General features: G+C 34.0%; 1 protein-coding gene across 1 annotated transcript; it reads right to left on the bottom strand.

The window, feature by feature from the left end:
* Nucleotides 1-695: 695 nt before the first annotated feature.
* Nucleotides 696-17,293, bottom strand: MS3_00003289 (uncharacterized protein). Its single transcript, XM_051211039.1, has 6 exons — nucleotides 16,820-17,293; nucleotides 13,815-14,236; nucleotides 8,500-8,541; nucleotides 5,562-5,769; nucleotides 3,276-3,356; nucleotides 696-2,006 (listed from the first exon to the last, which is right to left on the bottom strand). Exons 2-6 carry the CDS (start codon nucleotides 14,189-14,191, stop codon nucleotides 1,845-1,847), a joined length of 870 nt encoding a protein of 289 aa, XP_051071070.1. The 5' UTR covers nucleotides 14,192-14,236; nucleotides 16,820-17,293; the 3' UTR covers nucleotides 696-1,844.
* Nucleotides 17,294-17,686: the final 393 nt, after the last annotated feature.

A 17,686-nucleotide genomic window follows, 5' to 3' on the forward strand; every position in this document is an offset into this window, starting at 1 on the left:
GCTCCTTCAGGATCCTAGAGCCCGTATGAACCATTGGTTTGGAATCAGGGCTTTCGACTCCTCTAGGCATTTCCTCTGTACCCACTAACACGGTTAAAGTGCCGGACACTCGCTTTCTGTCCTTTCAATTACGAAAACAACAACCGTGCCACGAAAAGGCAGTGAGTAGGACATCCCTGACATTGACTTATACGAAAGGTCATGTGTAAGCATTTTAAGAGGCAGAGCGGACTGTCCGCACCTTCGGCCGTAACAGAGCATTTGGAGGAAAATTATTTACTGTAACTGTGGTGTAATTAGATTGCTAGAATCTTGGTTATATAATTCATGACAATACACGTTTTCAAGATTCCTGTCAAGGTTATTTCAGGAATACCAATAAGTAAAATGTATTAATTAACTGAATCTACCGATACGAAATCATATGTACGAACATCCAAACACAACCACACGTATCTATAATAGTGGAAAGATCCTGAAAAAGCCATGAAACTATGTGATAGAAAATTACTGCCATAGAATTTGTGATTCAGATTCATGTAGTTTAAATACACTACAATTAGGATACATATTTAATGATAAGAGATATTTAAGATAATGAACTTTCTATAAGAGATCTGCAGTTAGAATTATGTATGTTGAGAACAAACATATGCTGAAATTCCAGTTATTTTAGTGCTGGTTCTCTGCTTACTCGATGAATCGCCATCATAAGAAAGTATAGCCATAATAACAGCTTAATCATTTACAAAATACCTTGGGTAGTAAAATCATCACAGCGCCAAGAAGACAGATGAATCAATCCACTTTTGAACAGCAATTTTTATTCAATAAAAACACGCTGGATTTTCATTTACATTATGGTATCGTTAAACGTCACTGGGGTTACTATACTATGGAAATAGGTTATCTTTATCTCTAAATTTCAACGGATGTTTATTGAAAAGCAAAAGTTGAAAACGGTTTCTGATTGTTGAGTGTTTATTTCCAATGAGATTTTAGCAAAAGCAAAAAAATTTACATAAATAGTTAAAAATAGTGTAAAAAGAGCAAGCACAATTTCCACTCTCTCAGTAGTAGCATGAATTAAAATAACTTCTTAAAAATTGGAAAAGATTTAGAGTAACTGGGTTTATTGAATGTGTAAATAGAACTAGGAATGAATTGTTACGTCATTAATAGTAAATAGGTTTTATATTGTAAAGTTAATCCTGATACATACTAATACGGGGTGGATAATCTCATTCAATTTTTCAACTTTCCTCTCAAATCAAAGTAAATGATCACATGAAAAAGTTGTATGAGTAATGGCATTTACATGGAGATCAAATGGAATTTCGTAAGGAATCATTGGATTGAGAAGAGGAAAAAAGAAAATAATCAATTTCGCAACGAATTACGATACGAACATCAAAAAGAGGAAATAATATCCTAATAACAACGATGATCACTTAAAGTAATATTCGGTCACGGAAACAAAAACAAGAAGTAATTCGTTTCTACCAGCATCAACGTAAACGAACGGAACACAGATCCATAAAACACTGGAAACTTTTACATTCAATTTCTTTATCGTTGTCTGAAGTAATGACAAGTGTAAATGTAAAAATGGTTTACAGTAAAAACAAACTAAAATCAATAGGCGCATCAGTGTGTGTAAAAATAAATTGCACATCGAACATTTATTCTTAAGAAGTTTATTTTTGGGATTAAACACAAGTCATAAAAATGCGAAGTTATTTTCAATGTTTTACATGAGAATTAAATTGGTAGATTTTAAGACTTTTTCTGGAATATTCATTCAAATAATAATCTACGTTTTACTTTTCCTATTTTTTTAAACATTATTTTGAGTGCGGTAAATGTCCAAAGTTAATAATCAATTGTTCAAGGAATATAAACGTTAATACAGTATGTGGTGCTAAACGGATGAATGCTGGAATTAGACCTTTGAAAAAAGATAATGGACCAGTAACTGCAAGATCTACAGCACAGCTCATTAGATCCTGGAACATAAGAATAAAAATAAAGGCGATATTTCAGTCCATTATCTGAAGTAGATCTATAAGATTTAAGACATTATAGTGCAAGAAATGTACTCATAAAACGGATATAGCTTCAGTGGTATATATATATATATATATATATATATATATATATATATATATATATAATTTATTTATTTATATAACATTGTCAATGTATCAGCGTACAATTCTGCCTCACTGTTAGTAGAACAGAGGTTCAGCAACGCGTACTTAGGCTGAGAGTAGATGGTGATTTTGTACATGTCACTAAACTAGAGCATCAGCCTAAACATATCTTGAGTCCCAGAAACTCACAAAACCCGTACTATTTGGAATGATCAGTTTGTAAAACAAAGAATAATTTCATTGAATTAGAATATGTTTTGCCGTAATGAATCCTTGGATGAAGTCTGAACAGTGAGTGCAACTCAGTGACTTCAGATACCAGATATATCTCAAAACAGAAGTTAGTCTGCATCTTATTGTAGTTTGCAGGAGCATTATAGATAGTAAGATGAACCTTCTAGCTGGATAAATTCTATCTTGATAGTGCTCTTAACCGAAACGTACCTTTTAATATTTACCATAATTATTAATTATCTTCTTACGTTGTCATTTCATTATCAGTACATCTCTTAGTGTCATATTGTACTGAGACTTATTTGTTCTATAGATGGAAAAAACACAGATCCGTTTTTATTTTGATCCTAAAACAGTAAAGGTTCATACAAACAAATAAAATAAACAAGTTAGTCAAGAAATAAGAAGCTGTTACTTTTCCTTCTTGACCAACACAAATTTTTATGAGTAATGATAACTGGAGCAATAAAACGGTCTCCATTCTATGATGAACTAAATACGCACACAAACTTCAACATACCAGGTTGAAAAGTTCTTTTGTCAAGCGTCGGAATGCAAGGACGGTTGATTATCAAAATGGTAAAAAACTTCAGTAAATATATAAGTTACTGGCGTATATAAACGGGGAAAGTGTTCAGAATTATGCTAACTTTTTAATAATTCGAAAGTTCAATAAAGTATTTCTCCACAAGTACATAACTTATGATCAGTCCAACATTGTAAATTTCGAACTGGGACACGTGTGAATTATATATAATATATAAATTCTTACATTATACTAATATATGTATATGGAAAAGTGTTCACAAATTATTTACTACTTAAGAAAGCCATTTAAGTTAACAATCATATGGAAAATATTTAAAAAAAACGAGTAATGGAACTTACAGAATACTTTCCAGGAGGAGCATTCATTAAACGAGTTTTCATTACATCAAATGGTTGGGTAATAAAAGTTGCAACACCAGCCTACATAACAGTAGATAAGAACATATTGACAGCCATGTAATGAACAGAGAGTTTGGTACGATCAACTGTTGAAAAAAGTACTGCTTATTTTTATAAACATATAACTTAACAACAGTTTTCAGATTTATAAACTAGGTTATGCAGTAAACCTATTGTATGAAATCTTGTAATGTTCAAATTATTGTGAAACAGACAAATTTGAACTCGGGTTAGTGACAGAAAATTAGATGCATAATTCAATAAACTACAACTGTATATAAATGTTTACAGTATTACAAAATATCAACTACTTTACATTTAGACTATAATGATTTTCAAAAGATTGTCGTTACACAATTTAAAGCATTGGTAGACGTCTGATGTTACACTGGGATCTCGCAGTAAATAAAATGTCGATCTGTCTTGAAATCCGGTGTAGCAGACTTTCTTAGTGAAGTTCTCACGATCACAGAAAATAAGCACTTAGGGAACCTGTTAGATATCTGAGCGAAGATTAAATCACGAGTGACTTCCGAGACATATTAATTGACTAATATTATCTATACATTCTTATGTTATAACTGTTCAATAATTAGATTATGTATATTTATATTCCTCTTATTATAAGCTTTATTTTGACCTATAATTTATTATTGTACGATTTACTGTTCTTAGGCTATGTTCAGTTTATTGACTACTGCCTCCCACGTTCACAGTCACTCTTTGGCTTTATTGTGTATGAATGTTATTTCTTATTTTATGGTGCATTGCTATCTGTTTGTTTGATATATAAACCCAGTATGTCTGAAATAAATGATTCGATTCGATTCGCATAGTGGAAGCTGGTATTGGTGTTCTGGACTCAAATGGACGGGCTAGGCGGACATAGGACCAATAAGGACGCTAGGCTGCCCATACCGGCCGAACGTCATTGGTTTGGCACAGTGCTAAGATAGTATAAGTCGAATTTTGATTGGTAGATAAATCACGTGATAAAAAGCCGGACATAGTCATAACAGAACCCAATTGATATGGCTGAGAATAGATCAAAGTGGCGCCGATGTATTCACAATTTATCCTTCATTTTTTAAATCCTGAACATTTGAAAAATTTTGACGGTTCTAGGTTCTATGTTTGATGAGATAAACGGTGTACATTCCTGAGTAAAAAATAAAAATAAAACAATACAACAACTTAGTGACTAAGTACAGCTTTGTGTACTAGGCTTTGATCCATATCTAACATTTGAAGGTAAAAGACTTTACTGCGGTATCCTAAGAACATGTAAGTTAATAACACTTATAGATAATAAACAATAAACAGATTAGGGATACTGTGAACATCAAGAAAACAATCACGTTATGTGCAATAGATACTCCATAAATATTTTCTTTAACATCCTACTGTAGCCATATTATAGTGGTAGTAAAAGTAATGGTTATAGAGTGAGTTCGTTGGGCAATAAAAACAATTGACTGAAGATGTACCTTTAACTCCACATTAAATCCCTAATTCCTACAGCATAATGATTAATAAAGTTATGTTGATGAAAAACAAATTTCAATAAGAATAACTAATGCACTATAGGCAAAACATAAATCAGCATTTCAAATTTAGTAAGTTAACAACGGCTACTTTATTTATTTCTTTTAAACGATCTGTCACTCTGTAAACACTTCAAATCAACTAAAATCCATCATGATGTTGAAACGAAGCATCAAAAGATGGACGATGACACTATTGATATAGTGGCTGAAAGTTGAGTACTTAAATCTCCAAGAAATTGACCATCTGTCGTTGTATAGTTGGTTATTTTGTTTGAATTCGAACTCATAAGGACTTAATGGAAATAACTGAATAGTAGTTTGATAGTTTTTTGATGAAGAAGTAGTTAACTACTACATAATAACAGAACGATAATAATAAATACAACAAATTTGATAGACAGATACAGTTGTAATCTGAACAATCGGTTATGAGACACAGGTTGATATGAACTTCCGCTACTTGTTGGCCTTCATCAAATCAGAAATTATAAATTACAGACTGATCCACGATCTTGCAAGACTGTAACTTTCTGTTGCAACTGTGTACAATACCTGTTTTCTGATCCAAATTCAAAAAGTACTTAATATTTACAATAACGAACATACATCAATTAATATTTACCAAAATAAATATTACTTGAAAATGAATAAAATGAATATTTTTTAAAGAATTACTTACTGCACTAGAACTCGCAATCATATGCGTTAAAGGTTTATCTTCAAATCCACCAGAGTTAATAAGCAAGATTTTAAATTTATCATAAAAGGCTAATTGTCCTAATGTCATAAATGCGGCTCGAGAAGCAGTCATACTGACTCCATTGAATAATTTGATTATACCTTCATGACGAACTACATGAATTAATCCATCGATACAATTTTTATAGCTATCACATAATATAAATGGGTTTTTTTAATTAAGTAGGAAGTGGATGAATCATTTATAAGCTATTAGTAGTAATAACAATAAGTTAATACATATTTAAGCTATATGTTTTATGAATGTCCTGGGTAAGAGTGAAACTTAAGCGGTAATTTGAGACTGAAATACAGAAAATCCCAACCATCAACTTAATTCTGTGTAGTATAATCAGCACTCACATAAAAGTAGTGTCAAGCCGAGAATACTAAGTTTACTCAGTTGTAGAGTTCTTGATTTTCAATTCTGTTTGAAGCATAAAGTGAAATTGCACCAAACAATATGAACGCATTTAAAAATTCAAAGCGATTTCGACCTAGGCGTTTCATTCGGCTGAAGAAGCCATGAGTTACAAGGGCAACATGTTCATATTAGATTTTAATCGTTTAAAGATCCCCATCATATTCAAAGACTAATATTTGGACGAAGAATATTCTTTTCGACAAATTCTCTTCAGGCTCTACAATTATATATCTAATTTAATAATCTGAAAAATGGCCAGGTTAAGGGCAAAGTGCATAGTTTAAAGCATGTGAATTTAGGATCGTCAAACAAAATAGAACAAAATAAAATTGTTAATGTTGATATGACTCATATAGAATGTTAACTCGAATCAGCTGTTTAGACCGGCATTATGACCAGTTTGCACTAAATGGGCCAATATCGAGCTGTTCATTTTCTTCACCAGACCCTTGCTTAGCCACTCTGGGAGCTGTTCGCGAGTACGAAAATGCAAATTCCTAGAACTTCAACCAATATAACTTGTTCCACAGGAGCAGTTGGACTGATAAATACAAAATGAAATGATCATTCTAGGTAATTTATCTTTTAGCCTCGGTGTCACCACTGGGCGCGTAGAAAACGCTAATCGTAGTTTCCGGCGTTGAAAGATTTTTGTATTGTTCTGCGTAATCTCTGAGTTAATATTACATTAACCGCACCCCCTCTGAATTGTAGGCGCATGAACAGGGATTTCTTATCCGCCGTTTGTATCTCGCCTATTCTCACCTTCATGGCCATATATTAAGTTATAAACTTTCTAGGGTATCCGCTCCTCCTAAGAGTATTACTCAAGGTGTCTTCAGATATATCCGTAGAACATATAGTGAATATTCGGTAACTAAGAGTTTTGATCAGGTTTTGTTCGTACTGTAGAGGTACAAGGCCAAGGATGTACTTCATTAAACTACCATTTGGATGAAGAAACCGGAGCTATGCATGCAAAAGAATTACCTTCAAGCGTTTCTCCTCCCCTGGCCAAACGTAAGGCCAATTAATCGATAGTAATCTTATCTATTGAATGACTTAATTTGAATATCGTACTTACAACCTTTCGTACTCGATTGTAATTGTCTCTGTTATCTTTATTCATAAATCTTTGTATTATTATTTGAGTTATTATTATCATTATTGTTATTACTAATAGTTAAATATCATTATTACTCTTCCCAATAAATGGTTAATTCACTTCTCATTCATCCCACCTTATAATGTCTTACGAATTTCTCACAATATACTGTTCCACTAAACATTTGATTGAATTGTAATTGCATTAATATATCTCTCGCCCTATCTGATCTATATTTATTCTGATCATGGATCCCCAAATTTTCACTTCACATATAAGCTGATTTGAGTTAACATTCTATATGAGTCATATCAACATTAACAATTTTATTTTGTTCTATTTTGTTTGACAATCCTAAATTCACATGCTTTAAACTATGCACTTTGCCCTTAACCTGGCCATTTTTCAGATTATTAAATTAGATATATAATTGTAGAGCCTGAAGAGAATTTGTCGAAAAGAATATTCTTCGTCCAAATATTAGTCTTTCATATTAAATTTTTGTGTTTGTTATTTGCTTACCCGTAGATTTGGATATATAGGGAAAAAATAATTCGTAAAATGAAAGAGGTTACGTAATTTTAGCAGATGAAAAATCAGGATTTTGACATTACACTGTATGTATTACTACACTATGGAGAAAAAACAATATAAACTGACCGTATAAACAGATAACTAGGCCTAGAAACATACCGGGGATGAGAGAAATACTGGTTGAAACATAGCTAATACAAACAAATGAAATACATGGATGATGTACTATAATATAATTTTGTAAACACATATAGAGTATAATTATTAAAACTACACCTTGGTTACCATGTAGCGACTAACTAGGATATATCACTTAGTTTTATGGAATATACAAGAGTAAATATTAAAGTTTTCATATGATGTATAACAGTTTAGTACCATAAATTCATCCATACTTCACCAACAGTAATAGAACTCTCCATTTGTAGCTTAAAAACAGTTTTAATAAGAAATATCAAATGAAATTTGAGACTAAATCAAATATTCATCTGTTTAAATCACATATCAGTGATGGTAAGAGATAAAAATAAGTGAAAATGTCGAGGAACGAACGCACAAATATGCTTCAGCAGACGCGTACGTCTATTTATATACTAGACTATGATGTATATCGATTGTGGAGCAAGTAAGTTAATGACTGTACAAGATAATCTAAATGTCACTGGATGGAACACTTTTCGAAGCCCTGATCGATTGAGTAAAAGGAAAACGCCTAGATCTTTGAGGTATCATAAAATAAGTATGTATAAGCCACCTTACAAATAAAATTAGAAGAAACAGTTTTTTAAACAAAACGAGTAGAAATAAATAACTCACTTCCGTCGTTCATTAATAGGAAGTTTCACATCGTTTTGCATTCTAAAAATATAATGAAACGATCAATTTACGATCTACTATTAACAACAAAGACAAGTTCAAGCCAACCAAATAAGCTAACATCAAACATACACACGAAAACTTACTTTTTTTCTTAAACTACACTGAAAATCTTTTCTAGCATGTGACAGAAATATCAGGCATTAATAGAGGTAGTTCAAACAGTGTAATTATATTTCCGTAATTAAGTTATCGTTAAAACACATCAAAATAAATCGAAGTTTCAGTGTTCTAAGTAAATATCAACACTACAAGCAACATAGACAGATCATATTTACTAGTCGTAAAAAGCAAATAAACCATGTTAATTTGTTTTTCAAGCTGTTTTTCTTATATGAACAAAGTCAAACTGTTGTCTTCAGTGTAACGCTTCATGGAGATACTCAAATGTTTCTATAACAAGCCATCGATTATTTGACTATCATTGCCATTATAGAATGAAATTTAAGTAAAGTTAAACACAAATCGGCCTTTAGTAGCCAGAAATGTTACATGACATAACATTACATGAAACTATTGCAAGTATTTATTGTCCCGGTGCGGTAAGACTAAGATATGTCTCAAGAAAGAGGGATCGGGGAAACACATTTATAGTGATCTAGTGGAAATATTCCAACTGATACTGAGAACAATAATAACCTTAGATTTAACATAATTTCCTATTTTAATCGATACTTTTATCTCAGCTTGCAGCACTTACAGCCCACAAATTTCGAAAGAATCCCTAGGCCTTGTTAGCCATATTGAGACTGAAATGAATACTATAACATAAAACTATTCAATCAGTCAGTCAGTAACAACGTAGAACTTCGTACGTATATACATAAATTCGAGTTGCTATACCACATTAGCACAGAGATACAATTGTCGATTCAAATACCGTAGTGATAGAGGCAGTAACAGAATAGGCAGTAATCAGAAACATTAGGGTTTAAAGATGTTATTCAAGGATTATAATCCAGTAAAATAAATTTGGGAAGAGAAAAAAAGAGACAAGGAAAATTTAGAAGATTATGTTTTGGGAGAACACAAAGAGTGGGTGCACCTGTGCCATTGCGAACGATTTTGAGCCATGTCATTTAAGGTCTCTAAACATCAGTTGCTATCGACTCGCGGATCCCAACCAGGTAGTCTACACCTACCAACATGGCTCAGTCCACCTGTCAGTGACTTCATGATTTTGTGCCATGTTTTGGTCTGGCCGCCCCTAGCTTTCTTTCATCATACTTCTACACCATGAAACATCGCACTTCGGGGTAGTCGGTGATTGGGCATACGTAGCACATGTTCCAGCTATCTCAACTGATGAAGTTTCACTACGTCATCAATCGATTTTCCATCCTTATCTAGTACCCGTTTCCTAACAACTGTATTACTTACTCGGTGGTCCCAGGATATACGAGCAATGCTTCGAAGACACCTATGATCGAATATTGGTAACCTGCGGATATCCTCTACTCTTACCAGCCATGTTTCACAGCCATGAAGTAGGAAAGAATGAACTCTTTTGGTTGATAGACGGATATCTCGTCTACGCCATAAATGACGCATGTTGGCAAAAGCTAGTCGAGTCTTCTATATCCGTGATAAGATTTCGTCACACACAAGACCACAATGGTTGATGATACTCCCAAGATAAGTGAAGCGGTCGATATGCTCAACTTCTTCACTCCCTATCATTACTTCAGGTGTCGATACAACCCAATCCTGAAGCAACATTTTGCATTTCGAGGGGGAGAATTGCATCCTCTGGAAATTTAGATGGAGAAAGTGTTATCTCTAAAAGCATGTCTACGACAAAGTTAAACAAGAATGGAGAGATGGACAGCCCTGACGAACACCACTTGAGGTACTCAATTCTGATGACAGTTCGCCATATGCCCTCACTCGACCAGTTGTGTTGGAGTAGAGAGCCTGTGTAAGGTTAATGTACATCTTTAGTACTCCTTTCAGTGACAAACTCTGCAACAGAACCTCACGATCAACAGAGTCAAGTGCCGCCTTAAGGTCGAGAGATGCTACTATTGTGGGACGTCTGAATATGTGTCTATGTTCTAGGAACTGACGTAGTGTGAATATCTGGTCTATATAGCCATGTTCAGGTCGGAAACCAGCCTGGTTTTCTCTAGTCTGCTCTTTACGAGCCTTGGTTGGGCGTCGAAGTATTATTGAGGCTTATATTTTAGACACTATATTAGTCAAACTGATACCTGTGTGATCGTCACAAGAGGACCTTTGTCCTTTCTGATAGACTGGCACAATCAGTGATTGAAACCAGTCAGATAGGATTACGTCCAGTTCCCAGATTCTACCTAAGACCTCAGTCAATTTCGCTGCTAATACTGGACCACCATCCTTAAAAAGCTCAGGGGTAAAACTGCCAGGGCCTACTGCTATTCAATAGCAGAAGTAGGCTGTTAAATTATAATTTTGAGCTGAACTATACGTCATCAATCAGTGCATGTTATGTAGATGGATTGTCACAGATTATAGATAACTAAAATTCGTTGGAGGAAGACATTGTTATATCATTATCAATTGGTATAGAGGCTTATAAAATGAAATCTAGTGAATGCTTTGAGTAATAGTGCAACAATGTACGGGACTCATGATAGGGAGTGGAGTAGTCGACGGCTCCGACCAGTCAACATATCTTAGAAGTCATATTAACCTTGTCGGTTTGGTATCTGATGGAATCTCTATGAAGATTGTGTTGATTTTGTATTACAAACTAGACTAACGCATATTTGCGTTCGGCTCTATGGGCATTATAACTGACTGAAAATAAGTAATCCGATTATCCAGTAGAAAAGTTATTCACTTAAAACTCTTGAAACTACTTGTGTTATTCAAGATACGTTTTTATAAATAAAATACTACATTTTGATGAATTTTCCTCAAAAAAATAGTGAACGTTAGGTTTTAAGGTCCTATCACCTTTTACCTTGTTAGTAATAGTTATATTCTAAACGTTCGTAGCTACTGGTTTTTATTATTGGAGCATTAAGACATTTTGGTACAGTTGGAAACGGATAGAAATCAACATTTTCTTAATCAATTGTGGGTAGATAGACTCTGCCAATAAGTTTTGTGGACCCTGTGTATATGGCTGAGATGTCTCACGCAAAATCGGTCGACGGAAAGCAGATGATATTTGGTACTCAAACCGAACTGTGATTTATAAAATTTAGGGAATCGATTCTAGATAAACGCTCCAAAAAAGAGCAAGTGGTTGGTGAGTGAGCCTGTTTTGAAAACTACTAATTATCATGATAACGAATTTTTCGACGATTATTGGTTCATGTCACTAGTTAGTTGGTTTCTTGGTTTCGAAAGCCGACTCGACTAATATGAATTCAAACGTAGTATTGAGGCGTGCATTACTCAAATTTCACACCGTTTCAGCAGGTTGGGCTTGGTTACCACAGATGGATGCCATACTGTGAAGATTAATATTCAGCATCTTAACTACCGTAAACGGTTTCGTTGACTACCACTTAAAACGTACGCCTTGTATAGGATTTTACGAGGAATCCGAAGTCCCTACTATTCAGGCGTTTTTCGCATACGTCTTGAAGGTGTGGTCTGTATCAGGGTTACTTAACAATTTGGGAGAGTAAAAAGCCATCCTGAACGGGTCATGGGGCCAAACCGGTTGTAGCTCTTCAATTACAACCACCTTGCCTGTTGCTCTGAAGGAGTTATGCAGGATTGTTTAGACATACTACTTGTTTATATATATATATCCATAATGTCATGGAAATAAGATAGAGAGAAATCCGAGAGCAGTTTGTATTTGGTACCTGAAACAATACTCTTTGCTCTAAACATGTGGACAAGGTGGTTGTGTTATGAGACAATGAGGACAGCTCAGACCTCGCTAGATCAGGATCCATAAGTATAGCATGTGTTTGAAAATAGTGAAATTAAAATAACTAGTAAGATTTGCAGAAACATGAGCTAATTTACTTTTACTTGGTGCGGTGGGAATATGACAATATATTTTATGTGACTGCTTTTTTATCCTATCTCGAAAAGGCTTTCCTATTTTTTACTATGATATTTTCTATTGGTTATGATCTTTGTATTGATGGTCATATTGCATCAAGTTCATATATAAAGCATTACGTTTACTAGAAGCATATCATGAACTCTTATATCAAAAACCTGAATTACATAAATTTGTAAGTAGACAGTTTAAGTTGTCCAAGGTACCTTCAGATACATATAATACACTTTTTCATCAGTTTTTGTTTTTAAGCGGTTCAAAATATCAAAGCACTTATAAACACAGGTATTGTAAACTTTGCTACGAAACAACAATGTGTTGGCAGTATTCTAGCTGCACAATTATACTGATAATCATTTCACCAATAAGTTTTCTGCCGTTTCGATTATCTATAACATCCAACAAATGTCCTGATGGGACTAAGTTTAAGTTTGAAACTTGACTCCACTTAATCTTCTGGTAGCGTAGCGAGAAAACAGTACATTATAGCTAGCTAAACTGTCACCCGCAACTATTGTTTGGTCAAACGCTGATGACAAATGAGATTTGGGGAGAAGGATACTGAAATACGGGCTTGCCCTTTGAAACAATACGTGTTAATTTGAAAATATTGACATTTAATTATACACTCCTAGCTTACGTGAGAATAACTTTAAAAGAAACTGAGGAACTTCAAAAGATTACATAACGAAAGTGAAGAAGGGAATAACAAAAATTGCTTGAATCAATAAGACTCATTCAGAGGAGATTTTATTTTAATATTTATCGGAACGTGGGTGAGAATTTTAAAACAGAATAAAATGACCTGGTTTTGGTCAAAACTTTCAATTTTATGACTTTGATTTGAATTACGGTGATCATATAACTTTGTTATGGAATACTTGACAGATATTGTAAATGGTTCTTCACAGCTTATGTAGCAAGAAAAGGTGAGATTGATCAAAGTTTTGAGAAAGATGTGAAAACGGGACTCAAGTATCAAGGCCATCTACACAGGGAAATATTGTATAACACTACATGATACTTATTTCATAGACTGTTTGTATTGTTCTACAAATACTATTGGGTTTATATGCATAGCCCACAACGAACCTAAATTAACATCCGGACAGTTTTTCAAAAATACATTTACATTTCTAATAATGTAGATAGACATATCATTTGTAAGAAAAACCACAAAATAAAAAACTAGCTGCTGAAACAGTTATACATAAAATAAAATCCCAAAGATGTACAATTTACTTACCTAACATTGATCATGTCCGCTGGGTTACCAACGACACCACCACAAAATCCAGAAGCCAAAGCTACTAATGAGCTTTCACTGAATGGCAAGGGGGCATCTTTAGACTGTTTATAAGTTTCGTAAATTCCGAATCGAGTCATAGAATATGTAAGCTGTCTCAAAATCGAAGCACTTATTCCATTGTAAAGCGCTAAAACACCATCTTGCTTCCATACACGAATCCCCATGCTAACCATCCCGAACTCCTTCTTTTGTTGAGTTTGTAAATGTACTTTGACAAGATCTAACGGATGAGTACATGCAGCTGCCATAGCGCTAGCTACTCCTCCAAAATACCACGATCCCACTTTTTTCGGACGATTAGATACGACAGACATTGAGATCTTTTAAAATTATTGGACATGTGGTTAAATCACATAAAACTGAACGAAGTAAAATAATGACAAATATTATAAATGTAATATATGGGATAAAAAACGGATGGACGGTATTGCATAAGCATGATATTACAGGATAAATGGTGTATCTGCAGAATATGACAGACAGCGTCAGATTTGCAATCATATTACCCCAAGCATTGAAATGTAATGAAACAGCACTATTTTGCTCCAAAATGAATATTCACTTATGATACTTATTCCCAAAATAATATGAAACAACTAGAGTTCTGCTTCGTACTATATCCATAGTAAGAGAAGTTACTGTCAATCTATGTACAATTACCAATGCTAACACCTGATCAAAGTATGGTATGTTCAGGGAGAATACCAAGAAACACTCGAGTTCTCCTAAGCATGATAATACATATATCCATAGGGAGATCTTAGATTGTAATTATGATAACAATTAGCATGCATAAGCTGCACCAAGACAAGACATAAGTAATAGGTGAAAAGGATTAAAAATGCTTTGTATAGTTCGCTGTTAGGTGGTGTTATGTCAAGCAAAAACAATATTAAGCATCATACTATCTAAGTAAACGCTACTATGTGCTACATTTATTTGACAGTACATGAGATACAACTGTTTCTTATTCACCATTAATAATACCACACTGGATAAACAACAACCGAGGCAGTAAAAACAAAATACCACCAGGTGTTGAAGAGTTAGGAAATATTGCAGAAGTTATATGTATCTGAAATATATGTAACACTACTTTTTAATTTTTAGCTTTCCATAATGTGGATATTCCAGGTAGAGCAAACATTTTAGTGCAGACTTCCCTGTATATATGACTTTTGAGTTCAAAAATAACGATTAGAACGTTAAGTAGAGCATCAGAAAAGACTTTTAAAAGCATTAGTTACCAAACAATAGATAAATATGCTACTATGAACGTTAACTATATCCTCAGTGTAAAACAAAGATAACAACGACACAACTTAGTACTCTGAAACTATTACAATGTGCGATTGTCAAGCAATTAAATGCACAAAAATCATGGCGGAGCTGCGCTTCTTGAAGATTTACCAAATAATCATTACACTCATTCACGTAAAAGGACAGGAAATAGGTATGAAATTAGATGAAAGCACACCCAAATATCTAAAGGTCAGTTGGTCTTATGGCCTTGGGAAGGATTGAAATGGCTGTCAGCCAATACGTGTAGCCTATATGAAATATGCAGGATACAACTCTCCGTATATTCAAATCAAAAATGTAAAAAAAAGCTTGTTAGTCTCTATTAGAAGAACTCAGCCATAAATAGGGCTATAATAAGGAACCAACAACGGCTGTCTACCCTACGAATCGTGAATGGAAACTTTTGTTGTTGATAATCCGGCCAAGAAAAGTATGCTTTGCCTGACTACATGTTTGTGTTAAATAAAGTGGACTTTACGAAAGTGTTTCAAAGTTAAAACTAGATAGAACAGTTGCGTACTATCCACACTATTTAGCACAACAAATCATTTAGGACAAACTTATTTTAAATCGTATATTCATAAGACTCATTACGAAACTGAACTAAGCATGGCACTAAAAATACAACCAGTATCAAATATCAACTAATAGTATCTCATTCAAGGCACAAAACTATGGCTATCTGGATAACTTATTACGAATGAAACAGTTGTAATCCGCAATATGCACTATTATTCTGCATGTCACAATTATAGACCACTTAGAAGGAAAACATGTTAGGGGATGAATAAATGTTGTCACCCAATCATGTCAAGTATTATTCTGCTAAAACAACATGAAGGCTAGTTTAGAATACATAAAGATTATTTAAGTCAAGCTGTCAATTACAAACAGTTAAGAGAATGTAGGATTAAATCAACTTCTATAAGCTAACCGATACCTATTGTGGTAAAATGAGTAGCTATCTGATATGAACCTACGTTATGCAACAACACTTTTGACTGTACAAGTTTTAGACATGAAGCGATTATATATATGGTGTTGAATATACACACAAAAAATAAAAAAGGTGGTTATAATTATAGAAGATTCTAAGAAGAGTGCGATGAGTGTCAGATGACATGCAAAATTTTCACGGCTGGTGTAAAAACAGCTAAAATATATGTGCGCAAAACATTAATTCATATGTAAATTGTTACAACATAAGATATGGTTCCATGTTGACAGCCTGGATTTAAATCATGTACAAAAGCCATTCCCTTTTACTCGAACAATTATTTCCTGAAAAACGGTGGACATATCTCTCATATGACTCTTAGCAAACTCAAACCCAATAAACATTTGACAATAAAAAAATTAAATTGAGTTGTTTAACGTGAAGTTTAGACTCTGTTCATACTGCATGTGAAAATAATGAGCGACCAGCTCTATATGCAGCGTATTAGCTAGGTTCTCGTCCCGTTCATCAGGTCCTATATTATTAAGAACGACCATTAGTTATAAATTTAACACTGATCCTGCACTTGGCAGTTGCATTGCCTTTAATAAATAACAGTCAAATTCAAAATAAAATCTAAAAGAAAACGAAGCTGATGATCAATTCCCAAATCAGTGTTTCGTCAGATATCGTGAATTCGTACCAAATCAGAGGACACAATAATTCAACAATGAACTTAAGTTATATAACTTGATAGAAATTCACGGATGCAGTTCGCCTTCAGATTGAGCTGTTTTGACAGTCCAGCCAGGTCATGGTCAAGTACGCGATAAAAAATTCTTTATCTCGACTCGAGTAAGCGATGGTTTTGTGAAAATCAAGAGATTAGATAAAACAAACCCGAAACACCTTGAAGCTTGATTTTACGCGAAGGTCAAGAGATCAACACAGTAGGTATGACATTTCGAGACTCCTAATATCCAATGTCGTTAAAATGAGCCAATATTCAGATTTAAATTTGTGTTGTAATGATAGAAGGCCTATGGCTTTTGTTATTCTTTTATAAGTATGCTTCTTTGTGTGTTCAGTCTTCCCTTGAATGAGTCGATAGAATGTGCAAACACCACTGCTACTGGTAACAGATTCCAAGAATTGGTGACTCCGTGTGAAAACCTGCATGTCGGAGGTATTTCGTTCGTTCTTGACTCTTCTACTCGCCTGCTATGTCCTCTTATATGTCCCGATATGGTGGGAAGAAGAGAGGATTTATTAGGTGCAAAATCATTTCTTAGAAATCTATACATCAAAATCGGATCACTTCATAATCTGTGATAGGACAGAGTAAATGGGTTCAACTTCTCAAGCCTCTGATGATGTCACAGGTATTCAGTGTTTGACAACGCTTCTACCAGTAACACCTTCTAATATATTTCGTTCCCACCAAGAGAAATCAAAAGACAGAGTCGAGGAGATCGGAAGAGTATATTTGGCGATGACCAATATATCGGAATTCTCTGATCTAATCTGGCTAGCGATTGCGGTTGATGTTGAGCACGGCGTTACCACACGT

Source organism: Schistosoma haematobium, chromosome ZW (genome assembly GCF_000699445.3).
Source record: "Schistosoma haematobium chromosome ZW, whole genome shotgun sequence".
NCBI classification, from domain to species: Eukaryota; Metazoa; Platyhelminthes; class Trematoda; order Strigeidida; family Schistosomatidae; genus Schistosoma; species Schistosoma haematobium.